The 22,034-nt window shown below is 41.9% G+C and overlaps 1 protein-coding gene across 5 annotated transcripts in view; it reads right to left on the bottom strand.

Annotated features, from left to right (window-relative positions):
• Nucleotides 1–507: 507 nt before the first annotated feature.
• The window catches only part of slc20a2 (solute carrier family 20 member 2), a 40,617-nt gene continuing 19,090 nt past the window's right edge, over nucleotides 508–22,034 (bottom strand). For 3 of the 5 annotated variants that reach the window (XM_068310404.1, XM_068310406.1, XM_068310405.1), the window contains exons 2-10: nucleotides 18,043–18,563; nucleotides 15,961–16,101; nucleotides 14,734–14,819; nucleotides 13,419–13,515; nucleotides 13,190–13,309; nucleotides 11,804–12,037; nucleotides 10,611–11,247; nucleotides 10,312–10,497; nucleotides 508–5,268 (exon numbers count right to left, since the gene is read on the bottom strand). In XM_068310404.1, coding sequence (XP_068166505.1) covers nucleotides 4,908–5,268; nucleotides 10,312–10,497; nucleotides 10,611–11,247; nucleotides 11,804–12,037; nucleotides 13,190–13,309; nucleotides 13,419–13,515; nucleotides 14,734–14,819; nucleotides 15,961–16,101; nucleotides 18,043–18,331 — 2,151 coding nt within the window. In that variant the 5' untranslated portion in view covers nucleotides 18,332–18,563 and the 3' untranslated portion in view covers nucleotides 508–4,907. Of the gene's footprint in view, nucleotides 5,269–7,103; nucleotides 7,189–8,249; nucleotides 8,335–10,311; nucleotides 10,498–10,610; nucleotides 11,248–11,803; nucleotides 12,038–13,189; nucleotides 13,310–13,418; nucleotides 13,516–14,733; nucleotides 14,820–15,960; nucleotides 16,102–18,042; nucleotides 18,564–22,034 lie in introns of all 5 variants that reach the window. The other 2 variants (XM_068310407.1, XM_068310408.1) reach the window with 2 other exon arrangements.

Genomic DNA, 22,034 nt, shown 5'->3' with positions numbered 1-22,034 from the left:
AGGAGCTGGACGAAGTGGCTAGGGAGAGGGAAGTCTGGGCTTCCCTGCTTAAGCTGCTGCCCCCGCGACCCGACCCCGGATAAGCAGAAGAGAATGGATGGATGGATATTTCAGATTTGAAGATGGGGCTTTGACATCTAAATATTCCCTTAATATTTAACATTATATTTGTGAATGCTCCTTTAAAATGGTGCAGATAAATGTACACTAATTTCCCTGTTGTTAATCATAGGGTAGTGTGATATATCGTGTTGATAAATGTCATCGTGTGATCATTTTGTGGTACTTCTGTGATAAATCAAGAAAATATTAATCTTGGTGGGGAATGAATCTCCCAGTGCAGTAACATCTTTCACCTACAAACATCTTTCCTGGAATAACACACACACACACACACACACACACACACACACACACACACACACACACACACACACACACACACACACACACACACACACACACACACACACACACACACACACACACGACTCAGGAAGTTTGTTATTCTTTGTAATTTTAATTCCCATAATTTAGTTTAAATGCAGACATTTTTTCCACTAGTCTTAAATAAAACATTACAGTACAATATATGCAAATCAGAGAGCTTTACGATATTGTAGAAGCAGGCTAGTTTCTTTTGATTTTTTTTTTGTTCATTTGTACATTTTATAACTTTTGAAGGACTGGACAGTTAAATAGAAGTTAACAGTAGAGAGACGACACAGAGCTGTAGAGCCTGCAGGCCAGCCAAGGAGCATATTCAACAGAAGAGACCAGAGAACAGAGACAGCACACGTCCAAATGAAGGTATGATCAGGCTCCTCCACCTAATGTGGTGCTGGTTTAGTACAAAATGGTTAGAGGACACTATTTCACCGGGGCAGGTGGATCTACCCAACCAGGGTGAACAGCCTGTATTGCACGCTCAGAGAGAGAAATGGCACATTCTCTTTTTCTAAAAAAAATATTACCAAACAGTTTGGATGCGATAGAAGCACGATGAGGTCCTCCATAATTCTATTTATACCCATCAGATGAAACATTGCTATAAAATGCGGTCCCTCTCAACGGGGAGGGAAATGTGAAACCCCAACGCGCTTCGTTTAAATTGAACACATTTTAAAGGATCTTTGCGAATTTTACCTGAACAATCATTAAAATTACTGGCTTCAGTCTATAACAAACTAAAAAAATATGACAAAAATTGTAATCTTTTTTTCAGTGACAATTGATCAATAAAATATCAATGAAGGCTGGCTTGTTTAAAGACACTGGAAAATAATTTGTGAATGAGCTGGCTCCTCTGCTAAATGCTAATCTTACACAATTAGCAGTTATTCCAATGTTCAAACAAGGGATTTTGTTTCAATTCTTGCCTTAATATGTTTTTACATATTATAAAAATAACAAAAACGGATGCTATTTGAGTTTTATTTATTTGCATTGTAGCATTTGTAGTTTTAGCTAATCTTGACACAATGTGAGTCATCACCGTCAGGTATGTATTGCTGCTACCAGAGGATGATTTTCACTTTCCCTCCCCGTCTCGGGCAGCACATCCCTTTTGGCCTTTCAGGACAGAAGAAAAAAAGAGACAAATGACAGTACAAGTGAGACAGAGGGGGGCCAAGGGGCCCGGTGGCCCCATGTGCATTTGATGTCTGCAGCATAGCTCGCTGTCAAGTTCCAAATTAAATCCAACAAGAGCAACTCCTGTCCGCTGTGTGCAGCCAGATTCAACCTGCCATCTGTTAAAACCCAATCTTTTCAAACTTGAAGCTCTTACAGACACATGGTAGATACATGCTGGTGCTCAAATGTGAGGTTAGAGTAACTGTATCTTATGTGCTTTAGAATAAGAAGAAATTTTGAATTTTGAGCCTTTAGGCTGGCATTTTATGCTGACAACACAGACATTAACCATTAATGTTGACGTAGCTTGTTGCTCTTGAGGAGAATGTACAGGATTTTATTTTCAGAAAAATTGGGAAAAGCTTGGATGACACACTGTGCCCCTTTTTAAACCTGAATTTATGAAAATTTATGATAAGCAGCTCAAAAATCTCAAAATACACTGGATTTAGGGCTACAGCCTATTGGTCTATTTATATGAAGCTGTGCCACCAATGCTATTCAGTGACTTGCCTCTTCTTGTCCTCTGTTACAGGGTGCTTTGGCATATCGCAATTTAGGTAAAAATAAATCCTCCGAATATCATTTAAAGAAATCTTAAGAGAAATCTTCAACATCTTTCATGTTTCAGGTCGGCACAATGAGATTTCTTCAAAAAATAGATGTCTTTTAGACACCTTTACTTTATAAACAGAATTTTAACACACCAGATTTGGGGAGCCCCTTCATGTAACCCACAATGAGAGAGTAGAAGGGCATGAGCTGCAAAAATAAGGAAACAAATTGTCCTCATAGTCCAGTAATGAGTCAACAAGGATAAGATTCAAAGTCTCAAATTACAAGAATTCACCTTCAAGGAGGTTTCATTAAGATGCTGGCCTGTACCTACAGTTTATGATCAAATCAGCAGGGAAACAAAATTACAAAGTGGTTTCATCTAAAATTCAAAAATAAAAATGTTAATTTTTAAATCGGATCTATTGGCAACCGATGCGTCACGTTTCCATGTTGAAGAACACACGGGTCCTGAGGGGAAGTGAGACACCAGGTGAGTCCAGATCATTTCTCCGCATGGCTCTGATCTCTTGACAGCTAGCGAATGTAGGTCATTTTCCCATCAGCCACCACAAAATGTTCTCCAAAAATGTCTGGAAGCTTGCCCAGATTAAAACTTAGATATGGTACAAAAATATATAGTCTTGATGAAATTTCTCTAGTCATCTCTTCATCAATGATTTGCACCCATACAAATAGCGCTAATGCACTGCAGTAGCAGTGTAAAGTGACAGGGATGATTAGCAGGACTGCTACAACAAAAGAGTCATTGCTCACACTTGCTCTTTTTCTCTCTAGACACTTCAGGTTAATGTTCTTATACTTGCACTTAAAAAAAAATTCATGGTTAATAGTTTGTCTTTCATTGGCATCATTAGGCAACTTTTTTTTTTCCAGACACTCTACAATATGGTTACGATGTAAACACCACAGTACTTAATAATTTTTCTGTTTCTGCACAAAAAGAAAACATAATGTCACAAGGCAAGTGGCTACTTAAGCATAGATTTGTTCATGGGAAGAAAAAAAATAAGGAAAAAACACAAGAAAAAAAAAAAAACTTGCAACATCTGGCATCAAGTTTGTTCAAATAAAGAAAAAGCTTTAGACTTTGTTCATCTACAGGTCAGACGACCTTGTTAAAAAGCTGGTGATGATCAGTACAACCCCCCCCCCCCGATATCATCCCATTCAGACATAATGATCTGCTGACACGGGCATAGCTAACCTAGCCATCCATCAGCTCAAATCCTTTTACAATTCAAAAACAAGGTGCCAGTTTTGAAGAGCTACACTGGTGGCCAGGATTGAATCCCCACATTCTGTCCACTCCTAAAATTCTGAGACAACATTTAATATCTATTGTAATGCATATTTGTTTTACCTTTAAGAGCCACATTTCAGATTTGTCCCTTGAGGTATGAGGAGTATTTCAGGGCGACCCAAACAGGAGGGTGGGAACTGGCCTAATGGTGTACAGTGTACGGTAGAGGTTGATCATTATCGGGAAGCCTTCAGCGTGGAGGACTCCAGTAACTGCGCTTTATTTAAAAAAAAATAAATTCAAGGCATACAGATGAAGATATAATTATTTTATAGGACAGTGTGCTGCTGTCTCAGTTTTGTTGTTGTGGCTTCTGCTGTACCCAAAACCTTATCAGACACACTCAAGAGAATAACCTCCTCCAGGTAACACCCCCATGAGACCTAATTTAACATTTTCTCAAGCAGGAACCTTTTACTTGAACAACCTTCTGCCAATACCGTTGCATTTTGTGGTACAATAAAATCAAATGAAATGGAATATCTACAAGTTCAGTTCTTTCTGCTCAAAACACTTCTGCAAACCTCCACAACACAGCAGAGTGCTTTCAGTGTGTATGTGTGTGTGTGTGTGTGTGTGTGTGTGTGTGTGTGTATGTGAGTGTAACACTCTGACATCAACCCCCCAATGATATTAAAAAGAAACCATGATCCCCCCCAATGCACCCACAAAGCTCTTGAAGGACAGTATTTACAGTACAAATTACAATATAATACATCATTAAAAAATATGAGATCCATCTCTATAAACATACAGGAGCTCTTGACAAAATCAATTCTTTAGCAGATTAGGTTTCTATGGTATCATGTGGAAAATTAAAAAGCAGAGTGACAGTCCCACCACCCCTCTCTGAGGCATCCTGTCCATTTGGCCCTAGTTGCACCTGGCTAGCATGTTAAAGGTGAGATGATGGTTGGTTGGTTGATTGGTTGGTTGGTTGGTTGACCACACAAACATTTTTTTTTTCTGGTTTTTGACTTTAAAGCAAGCCACAATACAAGAAATCACACTCAGTCTGATATAACATTATGTACAATTGTTTTTTTCTGTCAGTTTGAAGCAGTAAGAATAATGAGTAACATTAATGAGCACACGACCAGCCACACTACCTGCTGGTAGTCGAACACATGAATACTGCACGTTTGTCAGTTTAGGCGTGAAGATTTATCCTCTGATTCTTTTTCGTCATGTGGCGCCTTGTTCATGATTTCTCCTTTAAAGAAATAAATGACTGCTGCCGTTTGTCAAATGAACACAACGGTTGTTAGAGTGGACAGAATGGCAGTGAACACATTGATTACTTTTGCATCAGAGAAAAAAACGAGCAGAAACACAACGCAGTCAGAAAGATCTCTGGACTACGGAGCCAGGTAGCGCATAAGAACCAACCCTCCTAACATCTACAGCGACAACGACGTCTGCCAATAACTCTCCTGTCACCCTCGCCCTTTTCCCTCTCTTCATTTTTTTCCTCCTTTATCTGCAACCTCGACACTTGAGCAACAACTTCAACACAAATTTCCACATCTCTCTCTCTCTCTCTTCCTAACTCTTCTTCCTCCTCCGTTCTCCCTCCAGGCCAGATGCTCTCAGACAAAGGGTAAGATGGCGTAGACGAACAGGGCCATGACGGCGGCGCTGAACAGACCCGCCACTGGCACGGTGACGAACCAGGCCAGGAAGATGTTCCTGAATAGGCGCCAGTCCACCGCCTTCTGGGAACGGATCCAACCAACAGCCACGACTGAACCCACCTGGAAGTGGCAGGCAGGTAAGAGACCAATCAGCAGCAGCAAAGAACAAAAAGGGTTTTTATGACAAGATCATAAAACAAAGAGCTTCAGATTGTTCATACTTTCCTTATTTTGGGTTCAGGTTATCTTTAATAGACAGAACGATGGCTCTTGGAAATAATAATCAACATAATAATGAGCAGGGGACACCTGATCTGATACGCTCCTTTAAAATACTCAAATAAAAAAATTAAAAAGCTCTCCTTAAGTGGTAACGACAACCTTCCCAAACAGAAAAGCCTGAACACAACCTTCAGCTCTTCAATACCCACATGATCCAATATTATTGTATTAGTTCAGGAAAATGATCATAAAATCAAAACTTTGCTTTTGGGCTGGACGTCTGAAATGAGCAGTTCAGGTCAATGGAAAAGGTCTCCTTTCTTTTTAGCCTTGACATCTATAGAGACAATAATTTGGAAGACTTTGTTTCCTGCTGCTATAACATACCTGCTCATGTCAAACGTCCACCAATCAACTCTCCTCTTACCTTTACTCCAACAATGAAATCAGGACCCTGGCGTGTTGGAGCACAGAGCCGTGGTTTTTGCGGTTGATGATGCTGCAGGAGGGCAGGAGTTCCTGCTTTTATACAGTCGTGTTTGTGACTGTTTTATTTTTGACACAAGGAGTACCAAACCACGCCGCTGCGCCCCACACACACCAGGGCTGGGCATCAGTTCATTTCCATCTGCACATCAGTGAGGAAGCAATATGAAAAAAAACTCTGCGTTAGATAAACCCAACGGTCGCCTGTGACTACAAACACACTCACACCATCTCTGAGGGCTGTCAGGGAGACGCTCACAAATGTTGGCCATGAATATTTCTGTGTGAATTTCTTTGGGAAAAAAGAAATAGATCAACAAATCTGGTAAATATGAGAAAAAAAATACTACTTTTGACCAACATTTGTGGATCCCCCTTACACAGCTCCTAAATCAATCAAATCACCACCACAATTATACGGAATACCTCTAATCATCAGTAGATTTAGCATTTTGGAAGAGCAGTTGATTATCGAAGGTTTTAAGGGAGATACGAGGATATGTGGAGGTGAGAAATGAAAGTAGGATATGAATGGCGATGATGATTTTCAGAGAAAGTTATCAAGAGCAATAATAAACCAGTTTTGAGTCTTGTGCAGTTCCCCTCAGCAGATGGTCTGCTGTTACTGCCCGTTGAACAGAGCTCATGAAGCGTCATCCTATACTGTTTAACACTGTTAATAAATGTATGCATCTTACAGAATTTTCTGCACTATAAGGCGCACTGGGCTATAAGGCGCACATTCTATCATCTATTCTAAAGCCTTCTTTCATACATAAGGCGCACTGGATTATAAGGCGCACTCTCGATGTTTGATAAAATTAAAGGCTTTTAGTTCTCTAACGAATCCTGACAAACTTTTTTGTGTTATAACAAAGTGCTTGTCGTTTCGCATGAATATGAACCTACATTTACATTTTCTAGGTCATCCAAAAATGAATGACTAGAAAGTTTAGATGATTCCTATCTAATAGATTAAAAGGTGAAACTCTATTCTACAAAAAAAAAAAAAACTTATTTGAAAAGCTTAAATCTGATAAAGCTTCTGCTTTGAGTTTCATCAAATTGCCACGGTGGTGGTGGTGGTGGGGGGTTGACCGCCGGAGGGGAAAACTGCACGAGAAGTCAAAACAGCAACTCCAGGAGTCGTCATAGACTTATGGTGATTGCCAGCTGCAGGTGAGGCGACGAGGTGGCGCTCAGAGAGAGCTCTCTAGAACGTCTTTCACTACCAATGACTCCAATACCTTGCAGTGGGTGGAGCTTATTGGGATGCCCACATTTGATGCAACAAGCACTGTTAGCGCACTCATTACTTCAATGCAAAATCCGCTGTGAAAACAGACGAGTGGAGAGAGAGACACAGAGAGAGATGGAGAAGGGGGTAAAAAAAGTGGAAAACACGCATGGACAGGTGGAGGAGGCTGGTGCTGGGGGGTTGTAGATGGGGGGAAGGGGGTGTCTGCTTGCAGCAAAACACAGGAGGGTGGAGAACCCACACACCAAACCATGCTGTTGCTGAAAAGGACAAAATGGAGGAGCTGATGGGAATGAAAGAGGGTCAGACGTCGTGTTGGGGGAGTGCGAGGGCTCTGATGATTCTTCCAGAACGGATCCTGCGGTCCTGAAATGAACAAAGGAGAGGGGGGGGCTGCACGCCGCTGCCCGGGGCCGTCTGCAGTGGACTCAACACCGGGTTGCTTTTCTTTTAAAGCAGTGAATCATCAGAGGCAGGGAGTTAAGCGTCCGGCTCAACGTCTTCGCTACAAAGGCCAGTCTTTATTGTATGCTCTTTACTTTAGTGTCCGTCTTTGCTATTCAGATGATGCATTATTAATACATCATCATCATTACTATCAATTAAAGTTTAAATAATGCATGGTGCTATCAATAAAAAAGAAAGACCTTATTTTACTTTTAGCGTTAACTACAGACCTCTCTAACAGAATATACAAGCAAACCGATCATCTGACAGCAATGAAGAAGAACAACTTATGATAAAGTAAAACCTCCTAAACAGAAAATTTATGGGATGAAAAATGGGTCTTGAACGTAGGAGATAAACGGTCCCACCACGAGTGGAAATTACCCACTTTCTTGTTTAAACTGATCGTCTGATCGTCGACGTCACGCTGCTTTGCAGCAGTAATTTTGCGATGCTACCCCAACCTGACCTGAACTTTCCCTTCTGTCCTTCGCTGCCTCTGATGAAACACATTTCTACCCTTGTCAGGGTATCCCTGACACCACAACGCAACTGATATGGACAAAAGTGGTGTGTTCCTTCCAGCCCGGATCCCTGGGAGGCAGCGTGAGCGCCCCTCTCCTCTGTAAATGCCTGTGGGGGGGGGGGTGTGGTTGAGAAGCCAGCTGGAGGGTCCACTGAGTCATACCTTGCAGTGTGTGGTACTGACAGGGATTCCGATATTGGAAGCGAACACGACTGTGAGTGCAGAAGCCAGTTCAATAGTGAATCCACTGTGGAGGAGGGAAGGGAGAAGAGGGAAGGGGGGAGGGGATTAAAGAGACATCCTTCAGTGTTGTGTTTGGGACGTGTCGCTGATGGCACCCAGTTTCAGCTCCCACATTAACCACAGGAGATAAGACAGTAAAACAACACCAACAGCTGCGTGTGTGACACATCAGGAGGACAAACTGTTTTTCCTGTTTACTAGGATTCACTTCCTCTGGAGCCCCCCCCCCCCCCCCCCCAATGACATTCCCCAGGACATTATTCACACCAGACCTGTAGGCTCACTGGAAGACAAACCCATTCAGGAAAAATGTCCTCACCATCAGCCTGAGATAGAAAACTATGGACTAAACCGTTAACCAGTACTTTTTCATGTACAAGAAGGAATTAAATCCAATTCTTCTTTGTATATCCACATCCCAGCTACCACTGTAGTGTGTGTGTGTGTGTGTGTGTGTGTGTGTGTGTGTGTGTGTGTGTGTGTGTAGCCTTCAGTAGAGTGAACCAGGGCAAATCTACATTTACGTCTTGGAAGAAGAGTATTTTGTGATGGAAAAGATGAAATTTAATAAAGAATGAAATGAGAGAAGATATGTAGGTGAAGAGAAGGACATCAGGACAGAATTAAGAAAAGAAAGAAGAAGAAGTAGAAGCAATCGACATCTAAAACTGTGAGTAGAGGAAGTGTATACTAAAGGAGGGGGAAAGAAGGTGAAAAGAGAAGACAGATTGGGTTTCTCCATGTGGTCGGAGAAGAGAGGCCAGGATGCTCCTGTGGCTTGGCCCTCGATCTCTAATGTTTTGGTGTGTGTGTGTGTGTGTGAGAAAGAGAGAGAGACAGAGTCAGAGAGAGAGAACATGAGATCATCCAGTAAGGATGCGTGATGTCCCTGAGATGAAGGGAACCCTGAAGCTTTATGTGCTGTGGTAAGAATGACTTATTTAATCATAATAAACATGCAATAAGGTCAGAAGGCAGAATAAAAAGAAGGGGTGGACACTTACTGAAGGAGCATAATTATAATGTCAAAATGTACCATCAGCTGCTGCATCACATCTAGTTATCAGCACAATGTTGCTGGGGAATCTTAGCCCATTCCTCATCGGAAAAGGGTTCTGGACTATTCCAGATTCCTCTATATATCACATGTTCTATGATTTAAGTCAGGTAAAGGTGATGTTCTCTACAGGGATCCCTGAGGAAGCAGTTCCACAGCTAAGTGACGCTTCACTACAGAAAGGCTTATCCAGAGCAGACTACTGTATGCTTGAGCCAGCAGTGACAAATGTCCTGAATTCAGGCATGAATAACACCTCTAACATACATCTTTGAAGGTTGGCCTCAAAGATTAAACCTCTGATTGTCAAAAAGTATACCGTATCCTTATTAGGGGTCACTTTCAGGGGTTGAACAATTTCGAGCACAGGAACCATTAAAACTAGTATTTTGTGATGAATGTGCAAAATTTGAAAATAATTTTGCTTCCAACAATATCATCTGACAGTGAATGTGTTCCTTAAGATCTCATTGACCTAATTAAATGATGTGAAATCAGTCAGGATGAACACAAATATTCCTGTGTGGGTTCACAGACCCTCCCAACATAGAAGAAGGGGGTGTGGGGCTGGGGGTGGGGGTAGAGAAGGTACTGGACAAAGATCCTCGATTATTCAGACAGGTCTGCTGTACCTGTGAATGGAGAGCATTTTAGAAGGAACAGAACTGCATCTGTGAATGGGATGAATGGGGGTTCATGCATTTGACCTCTTGTTCAACTAGACGCCTTATGTGTGTGTGCATGTGTGTGTTCAAACAGCCGTGTGCAATTAACACTTACCAAGGAAGCTGCTGCACCGGATGGATTTGTGTCTGACTTCTACCCCAAACAGTTCTTCCCTGGCTCTAATTCATGTGTTTGTTTTTCAGTCATTCCTATAAAGACAGACGACACCCCCCTCCTGCTGTGTGGTAACCTTCTCACCTAGAGGGGGTGATGGGAGTCAGGTCCTTCCCCATGGTCTGGATGACGCGGCGGCCCCACACCCACAGGCCGGCACAGATGCCTATACCCCCGTAAAACAGCAGCCACACCGGAGTGGCAGCATCCTGCATCACGCCGCCTTGGTCATAGATCATCCACAGCGCCACCAGGGGTCCGATGGCATTACTGCAAAGGGGGGAACGAGGATTATGAACAAACTGCATTTTGAAGGATTGTAACTGTACAGATGGATTGGTGATGTGGGACGCTGTGTATGCTCTAAGCATCAGGAGGAGCACCTGACGTCATTTCCTCCGTGGGCGAAGGAGCCAAAGCAGGCGGTGAGGATCTGCAGGAAGTGGAACAGCAGGAACACCTCAGACTTGTCCTTCTCCTCGGTGTCCTCCTCCACCATGTCGTCCAGAGGCATCGGCGCCGGAGCCCCTTCCTCCTCCACGCCCTCCAGTTCTGTGGCCAACTTCATCTCCACGCCGCCCTCCTCCGCTTCGATCTCAGCCTCCGCCACGGCGTTGCAGTACGACGAGTAGCTGTCGTAGCGTATCCTCTTCTTGGAGTAGGACACGCTGTTGCTCCTGCCTCCCCCTCCCTCTCCGACCAGCTTTTCGCTGTCGTCACGTGACTCCGTGCGAATGAGCGGCTGCACGGGCATGCCGCATATAGCCGCCGTGTAGCAGGTGTAGCTGTTGTTGCGGCGCAGCAGACGGTAGTTGTTGTCAGCCGGAGCAGCGTTGGAGCCCGAACGGTCGTCATCCATGCGGCCCACGTGGATTTTGTGAAGCAGGTCTTTGTAGAGACCCGAGTCCTTGTGTACGGTGTGGTACACCTGGCCATCGCTGCGCATGTGGCCGTCGAAGCTGAAGTTGCCGTTAGAAACGGGCGATTTGAGGCAGCCGTTGGTCATGGAGTGTGTCCGCCCTGAAGGAGACGGTGAGAGAGTGAATCTGAATGCAGAACATTGATGATGATTACACAGCATCACACTCACTGCACCTTCGACAAAAAGAAAGTCATGTGATTTCTACACTGGGACAGAAACTCTGTAGAGTTCATGAATCCAACGATGATTTATTACCCTTTAGATCCATTTTGTCATTTGTTTCTCTTTCCTAACTGATTTAGGTTGATGAGCCTAAAAAAACCTGTTTCATCATTTGATCCAAGAATTCCCAAATTCCAAAAAAAACACAAGGATATTTTATTGATTTATTCCCAAGATTTATTTTTTCAAAAAATTGTGGATTTCCTTGTAAACCATAAAGACATTTGTGGATGAAAGGAAGTGACCAGAAAATGTTGCACAACTTTGATGAGGTTAAAGCTTACCGTTCTTAAAATCATTGTTAAGTTGGGTATTCATCATTTTTTTACCTCTTAAAATTCATTAAAACATCACCGCAGCTACAGCCATCATCCAAATACACAAGCCAGGAACAGACAATTAACAGGAATTAACAAGGAATTAAATTTTTACCGTAGGCCCGGCCGTTTGGCAGGACGGTGCCTCCATTGGCCAGGCTGGTGAGCTCACTACTGGAGTCACGGGTGCCTCGTTCACTGCCGCCCCCCGTCAGCGGCAGCACAGCCTCGTCGGTGCCCTTGGCTCCTGGCAGCTCTTTAAAGACGGGGCTGTCCTCCTCCTCCTCCGGAATCTTGTCTAGGCTCTCATCAGAGATGCGAGACAGAGCTTGTTCTTTCTTTAGACGACCTGGAGGAATTCAGAAGGTAGATGTTTACAGGGGTTTTACACTCAGCATAAGAGCAGAAACGCATTATTTTTTCGTACATTATCTCTGAGGGATCATGTACAGAATGATATTTAACGTCAAATCCAAAATTCTGGCAGCGGCTTTGCAGTAAAATCATCTGGATATTTTTTTTAAAGGTCAAACAAAATGATTAGGGGTTCTGGTAAATTACTAATTCTGGCACATATAGTGTATAATATGTTTTTAGAATATTTCCATACTTAAACTGCATTGTTACTCAATAATAAACCATAAACCTGGTTGAGGTCAGAGGGAAACAAACCTATGCAGGAACATTCCACAAACATAAGAAAATCCCATCAGCTGATCCTGACTAATCCCAGCCCTGATAGACTTCACGCCTCTAGCTCTGCTCACAACAAACAAACTCAGTCATCAGCTGTTAACTTTGTTGTGACGGCCGCGGCAACAGGACCACCAACATCACCTGTAATCCTCACAGGCGCTCAGAGATCATAAGGCGTTTAAGGAGCAGGTGGAGTCAGCCTCAGGCGTCAAAGCAGGATCAAAGAGCCAGCAAATTACTTATTCTAAATTAAGCCTGGATCTGATCACACTGGCAAAAAATTGTTTGTTTCATAATAATCCTTGTTTTCATTTTCATATCTGTACACAGAATTAATGATCCTGTCATTTGGAAATAGAACCGGTGTTTCAGGCTTGGGCTTTAGCCTTTGGTTTGCAACGATTAACAGTTTTTATTTATCCGTTATAACATTAGGCTGAAATGAACAGACTGGTTGCCATGGATACATCTGCCACTCTCAAATATTCCAACCCGGGTCTTTCCACTGTTTTACTTAATGTGTCATTTATTTTAAAGCACTATCTACTTCGCTGTGGGCTGATTTTCCTATTAGGGAAACAATATATGTATGTATATATTATATATAAATATAAAATACACACACACACATACACTATAGGCTTAACCCCAATGAATGAGTACAAACAGCAATACTTTTAGAGAATAGTTGAAGAAAAAGAAATGACAGGTTTCACCAGGATAACAGGGATTTTAGGTGGTTTTAAAGTCTGTGTGAGGAACCGATGATAAAACACCATTTTGGAAAGGCCTCCAGGATACCTACTTGCAATTTTCCTCCTCATCCAGGGACAGACGAATATCCAAACCAGACCTGCACAGACGAGCGACTCGGCTACAGTTATGAGAAAGATGGCCCAAATCGGTAGGAGCTCTAATCCCAGCACTGCAATTAATAAACGCACACACAGAGGAGTCAACTTTGAGCAAACAAAAGGCATTTACACCATCGTCTGAATCACCATCCCTCATCAGAATGGCCTTCCTGTACTCACATGGTGCTCCTGTGTACAAGATGGAGAAGGTGTTGATCCCAATTGTGGACGCATAGAAGAGGGGCAGTGCTCGCAGACCATTAGGAACACAGTCATCCTATGAAATCAGAATTTAAACCATTTTTAAATAGATTTTAAGAACAAAAAGACATGTTTGTCTATATTACTCTGATTTTACAGTTATATGATGTCAACACACAGCTTAATTTTTCTACAGTGCTCCAAACGAATGGTATGTTTCCATTCATCACGCCTCTGATTCATTAGAATGAAGTCTTTGAGGCCAGAGAGTCTTGCCACCTTTGTGTCTGTGACTTTAGAGACGTCCACCAGAAACTGTTACCCAGTAAGCACTCGAGGCTCTTTACAGATTTTAAAGCCCTTACCATTTCCGGCTCTTTGCGAGAATGGTCTAGTCAAAGTTATCTGAATTTCACAAAGCTTGTCGTAAATGTTTAATACGACTCATGTACCGCTGATACTTTTGTTTTATTTTCTAATATTGCCTCGCCCTACATTAAGTCTTTCCATAATATGCAGCTCATTGTCATGTCATAATTAGGAGCAGTTGATTGATCATAATTATGTGTGAATATCACACGAAAATGAAGCTTTTAGCACCTTTTGCTTTTGTTTTGATCATCAGTGCTAAAATGTAAATGTGATGGATTGTGATTTGGATAAAAACCCCTTCTCCTCTTCCTGGGTGAGGTCAGATGTACTCGTGTGATCAAAGCAGGAGAAATAGCAAAAAACAGATTGAGGCTACACTAAGTAATCAAAAATGTTCTCAGTGTTAGTGTTACGAATCCCCCTTACTTATTGTTTTGAATATTAATGCTTCCTGAACATCTAAACGTGCGATGACATAATCCAAGTTTAAGAGCCTTATTTAGCTGAGAGAAATAGCCTGTAGAGGCAAATATGATAAATCGTCCCGTGACTCATTCATACATAATCCTGCCTGTGTGACCTTAGGATGACCTACAAATACTTTTCTCTTCCTCGTCTGCTGCTCATTACATAAGCACACAGTGGTGCAAAATCAAATGTATTTTATCTGTTGTGGAGTTTTTTGGACAGGTTTGTGTGTGTGTACTTCTGGCTGGGACATTGGAGACTCCTTGACTGTAGGGATCAAACAATGCATTGAAAGTCACAACACGTCTCATTATTAGCATTCCAGTACACAGATTCTGTCGATGATGACCTGATGTCCTTCTTGAAGGTTAAAATGCAACTGTACCAGAGATACAAGACAATACAGGAGTTCAGGGGCGTGTGCTAATTGGTATTCGTGCTAACGTGATCGCACCTTGTTAAGGATGAAGTGTCTGATAAGCAGGAACAGCAGCCCAGACATGAGTCCAGAGAGCAGAGGCGAGATGAACCACGATGCCACTGATGAGGGAGGAAAATATGTCATCAGAATAAACAGCGACACATTTGTTAATGAAGTAAAACCACCTACTAATGCTGAGACAGCCATGACTAAGGCTCAGAAATTGTCTTTTTGTTCCCCATCGTCTGGCCTTCATCAGGAATCTAAGGCCATGTCCACACGGTGACGGATCTTTTTGAAAATGCAACTTTTTTTCACCCCACATGGAAAAAAATGTCCATTCACACGTATCCCCATAAGAGCGTTGATCAACGAGTTTAGAAGCAAAACAACTCTGAGAACGAGAGCAGAGGATCATTCGACATTTGGACATTCACGCCTTTCCTCCTGGAGGACGACCTCCATCAGAGTTCTCCCACCAGCAGGCAGCGCGTCCCGGTCTGACCCAGAACTGGCGTCGGCGTCTTTGGCGAGGAACGTGAATGAATGAATAAAATAAATATATAAACTTTATGACTCATAAATAAAGAAACAGACGATCTAATATCCAACTGTCAAGCATGTTTATCAATGCGTCTTCGAAGTGGAGCTGTTATACGTTAGAAAATAGTTTTAACTCCATCCATTCTGTGTGTACATGTAGACACGGGTCACACACACCGACATCACAGCGGTTTTCGTCGCAGGGAGACGCCCCTCAGATAGAAACTGTTTCGGTTACAGCGTCCACACGACAACGCAGACCCGGCGTTTTCAGAAAGTTGTGATTTTGTCCTGGATATCTGCGTTGTTGTGTGGACGAAAGGCGTAACCACAACAAAAAAAGTTGCGTTTTTGAAAGCATCCGGCATCGTGTGGACGGGGCTTAAGTACTCACATCCAGTACTTCAGTAAAAGTTATAATTAAAAAAAAAAATGTTTTCTGTATGTTTTATCTGCATCTGCAGAACAACTAGTAAATAAAGTTATCACCTGCACAAAATGGAGCCTTCAAATTACAGTAAAAAAAAATAATTAGCAGCAACTGGAAATACTTAAGTGTGAAATCAAGAAGAGTATCTGAGTACTTTGTAGTTTCCACAAATGTCTCTGAACATCTTCCAACCCTGAAGGAACTTCTAACATGGCTCTGGTCACCAATATATACAGTACGTAGGAAAACAGACATGTTTAAATGTGTCAAAGAGCTGCGAGCATTACCGATCTTCACAAGCTGCATCCACTGGACTCCCTTGGTGCCAATGGCCACCATGGAGAATCCTATGGTGGCCCCAACAATGCAGTGAGTCCCAGAGACTGGCAGTTTGAGGAAAGAGGCAATTAGCTGCCAGACTGCTGACCCTGTGAACAAAAACCGAAAGCCTCAGAAATGTTTCGTATCTAATTACCCACGGATTTCCTTCAAACACATAGTTGTGGAAGAAAGGGAAAAAAACAAGCTTTGAATGCAGAAAACAACACCACATGCATGGAATGTACGTAAGTGCTGTTTGGGATCACGATGTTTTATATTCATTGAATGACAGAGCATCAAAGTTGAGGGTGTGTGAGTGCTGAGATTCAGAACTGTCACGTTAGGTTTGAATTACAGTACATGTGATGTTTGGCACAAACAAACCCTCCTGCTGAGTACAGGCTGACTGTCCTGCATCACCATGAATGGTTTTCAAAAATTAAAAACATATAATTCATGTAAACCAGGCCTATGCAAGTGAAGTATTCTTAGGACTTTTATTATATGTAATTACACATGATACACAGAGGTATGTTTTCAGATTCTCTGAGGGTCTGCTGTGAAGACTGACCTGTAGACACAAACTGTGAATAGAATGATTATTTACTTGTCAACAATAACTCAAGTGTCTCAAACCAATCTTTACCAACCAGGGAAAAGACAAATATGAAATTTTGTTTTTTCTTAAGCCCTACCATTGACATTTATATTCCGTCCTTTATCCTGTTCTGCAATCTCCTGTTGGACAACAAAAATGTTTCTGTTTTTATCTCATCAAATCAGGATGTTAAGAGATTTTCTTTCTCTTCAGTGGAAAGACATGCCATTGAAAAATATGTCCTATTTGACATTCAACAAAATGTTTGTTCTTTCCTCAACCTGTGGCGTGTTGCCACACCTAAATTGTCAGTCTCCTGTGTATAAAATCATCTAATTTATTGCTTTTTCCCGGTAGGCACTATTTCATTAACATGATGTTGTTGAGATGAGACCCCCGTTGTTAATCTGTTCTGTGCCATTAATTTGCCCAGGTAATCTAATGTTGATGCATTGAGAAAACACTCCAGCTTGTGCTTCACTGTAGAGGTGCTTTAATATGCTTTAATGTAAGAGCAATGGCTAGCCTTTGCTGGGGAGCTGTTCAGAGACTTTAACAATGCTACTGAGTCATTTAATGTAAAAACAAACTGAAAATTCAACTGGGATTTGAGTTGCCATTCTTCTCACTGTTAGTCAGACATTACTTTGAGACATTCCCAGGGCAAAAAGTGCACAAAAGATCTGTCATGCATCAAATTGCTTTGCAAAATTAGTGAAAATTCAAATAAACAATCATGGATCTATACTATCTTAATTTAAGACAAATCTGGTGGATTGATGTTATGTGGGTTGTGGATTCAGGGAAAACAGACACACGTGCACACAAACACACACAGATTAGGTAACCCTTTATTTATGGAAAATCTCAAACTGCACCACATAGAGAAGTGATGACTCCCTCCCCCGACAGAATGCGTCTCCTAGAGATTCAGGCAGCAGTGACAGCAGCAATGACTGACCACAGCAGCCCAGAGCATTTCAGAGCCTTGTTAAGGTTTGTATTGGTAATGAGTCACTGTGTATGTAATATCATTCATCCTAACTGCTGAGTGTTATATTAGAATAGTCTGAAAGTGTTTATCATCAGTTTGGAAGATGAACATATGTTGAATAAACAAACATGCTCAAATTAGCATTCAGGACCACTATTACTAGTAAATTTGCATTTATATCGTGGTTTTGGTTTATTCTCAGGAAAAAGCACAGAATGAAATAGAGCAAAGCTTTCAGTGAAACTTATTTTAAATTCTCAGTTTAAGTGTGCCTAATTGGTCTAATATTCATCTAAATATCCACTTTAACATAATTTTCAGAAAACAGACTTACTGTTTAAAGTTTACTACCATATATGACAAAGAAAAGCCACAAGTCACTGATGTTTAGCTGAATATTATTAGCTTGTTGTATTTTGCTTGAGAGGAGATCAAGACCGTTTCAGTCACACTCACCAACCATGGCGCTGACCTCCCCCGCCATGAGAACAGGCACCGTTTCGTTGTACAGGCTGACGTCTATGATGCCCTTTCGAATCGTCTCGCCCACTTTGGCCCCCAGGAGCATTGAGCCCAGAGTCTCAAAGATGGAAGCCAGGATGCAGGCCTGCTTCAGCGTGACCACGCCGGACCCCACCGCTGTGCCGAAGGAATTGGCTACATCATTGGCCCCTACTGAAAAGGCCAATATGAAGGCAATGATGAAGCCAATAATCACCATCCACAGATACGACTCAAGATCCATCTTTGATTCTGTGTCACCAGATAAAACAAAACAACAACAAAAAAAAAGGTGCTCTGTGCGTCTTAAGCAAAGGACTTGGAAAGTCCGCTCCTCTTCTTCTTCGCTTGTCTGGAGGGAGAAGCACAGCTGCTAACTAAGTACTTGGAGTTCAGTCCAAAGATTGGAGACTAGTGATGGTGAGTGCAGGGAGCATTCCATAGCTTAGAGACAGTCTGTCTGCACGATCCTTTACCTGCAAGAGACACAGGAGGGGACAGATTAGTGACATGGGCCATCACGCTCTGTTTTAAAAGGCAGCAATCATGTGGCAACACCTCCCTGAGACTTCATCAAGAACACCAAATACAAAAGATGGGGAGGGACCAAGAGAAAGTCGAGGAGGAGATACTAAAAACACACCCTTAAAGGAGTCAGAGAGGCAGCACAACTGGATGGGGGCAGACAATAGTCTGCACATCATGTAAGCTTAATCTGGTCATTCCAGAGGACCGGCTGACAGCATTGAGGACAATAAAAATCACAGCATGATGTGAGATATGAGCAACGCTCCCAACATTAGAGCTCACTGTTAACACAGTGAACAACAGAGAAGCTGACATCTCTGTCAAAGCTGCTCATTTCACAGGTTTTCCCACAAACATCCCAACAGTTTTAGATGAAACCTTCACACAGTGTCCATCCACACATCCACTACCACTTTCATGTCTGTCAGTGATACCACGATTACTATCAAGATGGTTTAAAAAGAAACGCTACACCACCGATGCGTCTCTGACAGCCCGGTTAATGTTTGCATAGTAATTCACATTAACCCTTCTAATCTTTGCCCTTGAAGACTCTGCATGACTGACTCTGCACAATGAGGCTGACAGGGCGACAGTTACAGGTACACAAGTTTTGCAAAAAAAATTTAAGTACAAATTTGATTTATAACAAAAACAAAAAAAATCAAAAGGTATGGCTGCAGCAAGGAGAAAAACAGTGTATTACAGACTGCATTACAGCAAGAACAGCTGCAAAAAAAAAAAACTAGGATCACTTTACAAAGCTGTGTTTTTTAAAGGTCAAGACATTGGTAATGAGATAGAGAGAAAAAAAATCTGTGGACGTTCTCAATTAAAAGACTGCAGCCTTTTCTACTTTCTACACTGCACTCACAAACTTAATTCTGCTTGATTCCACAAATGTTAAAGTACAAGTAGTCAAAGAGGAGTGTAAACATCATGTCTGCATGTAGAATTGCAAGTTTTAGTAGCTTTTTCAGACTTCCGACAAAGATAACCCAAGAGTTTCCCAACACTTTATTTCCTCATTGAAACACATCCCATCAAACTGATCTCAGAGGGATGACCCAAACTAACTGCCATGCCAACACACAAACACAAAGAGGTAATACAGGGATACAACTGGCAGCAGGAGAACTGGTCCAGATGTCAACAACCGGGACCTTTATTAAATCAGTCTTATAAAAAGCATGATCATACTGTGAAAGGGACAGTGAATACAGGACACATTAAGCCAATGATTAGAAGTTATCTGTCTATGTCAGAAATAACAGAAATCACACATAAATCATTTGAAGCAAAAAACAACAACATTGTCATCTTTCTCACATCATCAACATACTGTACATCACAACTATGACAACAAGTCTGAGAAATGGACAATAAGACCACCAACAATGAAACCTTTGGTGGTCCTGGAGAGACCTCGACACCACAAACGACCTGGTCTGGTATCCCTCTGTTCTTTTTTTTTTTTGTCTCGGCCACATAATCAGAGTAATTTCAAACGGGTTAATGGCTGCATATTTCCTTCTACGGTTAAGTCAATTGTTTATGGGGAGCTTTAAATGTAAGCAGCTTGAAGGCACGGCAAGCAAATTCTCTCGGCATGAACCGACTGTGCTCATGATCTGGTGGGGGCAGGCAGCTCTTTTCTAAATAGCCCAGGGCCAGTTACAGCTCCCTCCTCCTGACCAAGAGCTCCATCTGGAACAGTGGAGGTCACATACTGCTATCCTTTGTCCTTTGTTGAACCACAACACACACATAAAATAATGAGATAACACTTTGTCCCCTGATCGTGTCTGCACAAGCGCTCCCTGAATTATCAAAAGTTAAGAGTGAAAATTATCCCCTGTGACTACTTTTCATATGAAGGGAAAGAATGATATGAGGCAGCAAATTAAAAAATCAACCGGGTAAAATTTATGTGATGCTGGGAATTTCACTACCTTCCCCTCTAGAAAGAGATCAAAGTGATGGATCACAGCCAAATACACTGTATCAGACAGTGAACAAATGAACTCAGGACGTCGTGGTCATGAAAAAAACCAACAAGGACAGCTCACTGACACAACATACAGCACATTGTTCCCGTCAAATGGTTGGTCCTCACAAACTGAAACATTTGCAGGTATTTACCCTCAAAACAATAATTTAATTGCTGAGGGACACACTGACTCATATGTTTGAGCTATGCTGTTTGTACCATCTACAGTAAAGAGTCCTGACAGCAGCAGAGGTGAAAAGAATAGACAAAAAACACTGAGTCAATGCTCAATGTGGGGAAAACCTACACCACAGGACAACAGCATAGTCAAACATGGCCATCCACCAGCAGACTCCACAGGGGAAAGGGTCTATCGGTCAAGAGCTCATTTGTTGAAGTGTGTGTGTATGTGTGTGTGTGTGTGTGCGCGCGCAGTAGGAAGAATGAGCATGAGTATGTGTTGCTGCACTCACAAGCAGCATAGATTTTTGATCAGGTCTACAAGAAGCGGGAACATCAAGGTGACACTTCCAGCTGATGATCGGTCCACTTAGAGTACACCAGACTTATCTTTCCAGAAGAAAATACAGGAACTTAATAGTTATTTGGAGCGCCCCCAAACCTTCAAATTAATACAAATGATAAAAAGCTAAACTTAATTTAATACCTGGGTACACTCTCTCTGTATTAGATTCCTGACTATTTAGAACTTCTTAGAAGCCGTGCTGCCACAGCAATATGACAATTTTATGGGAAATATCTTTTTAGACTTCTTACTTAGTGTTAAAAGAGAAGATTGTCTTATTTTTCTGCTTTCACAGTCTGGTGCCATCAGTGGAGTTATCAACATTCTCATCAGCCAGTCACGTCTATCAGACAGATCATAACTGTAACCCATGGCGTCACACTTTCATTGTCATCTTATCAGCCCAGTTTTCAAATATTCACCAATTTCCTAATTTAACAGATTGGTTGTGTTCGTCGGCCACCACCACCAGAATCTGGACTCTAACAAAGGATATACTGTATATCTTGTTGCTGCTCAGGATAAAACTTCTCCAATTTCTATCTCTCTGAAGAGTCAAAGTAACAAGATACGATGACACCAAAGATGTTTGAATTATCATGTATCACGTGATGTAATGAAAAACATGTCTTTACCCACTGGTCCCTCTTGAATGAAAGGATCTCATCCTCTACTAAAAAACATCTGCACCTCACACTGTCTAACATGGTGATAATTCTGGTTGATTTTCTTTGATCAATTAGCTACTAACTGGTACTTTTGTAGTTTTTTACCAATGTCACCTCTCTAGATCCCTCTGCTCATACAGCCATTGATTCAATGCTGCTGCAACACCCCTCAGAACAGAAGTGGACCTACAACAACGACCCACTCAATTACACCTTTGCAACGTTTACACAGACC

The sequence above is a fragment of the Antennarius striatus genome, chromosome 3 (genome assembly GCF_040054535.1).
Source record: "Antennarius striatus isolate MH-2024 chromosome 3, ASM4005453v1, whole genome shotgun sequence".
Classification (NCBI taxonomy): domain Eukaryota; kingdom Metazoa; phylum Chordata; class Actinopteri; order Lophiiformes; family Antennariidae; genus Antennarius; species Antennarius striatus.
This window is presented reverse-complemented; position numbering and strand designations above follow the sequence as displayed.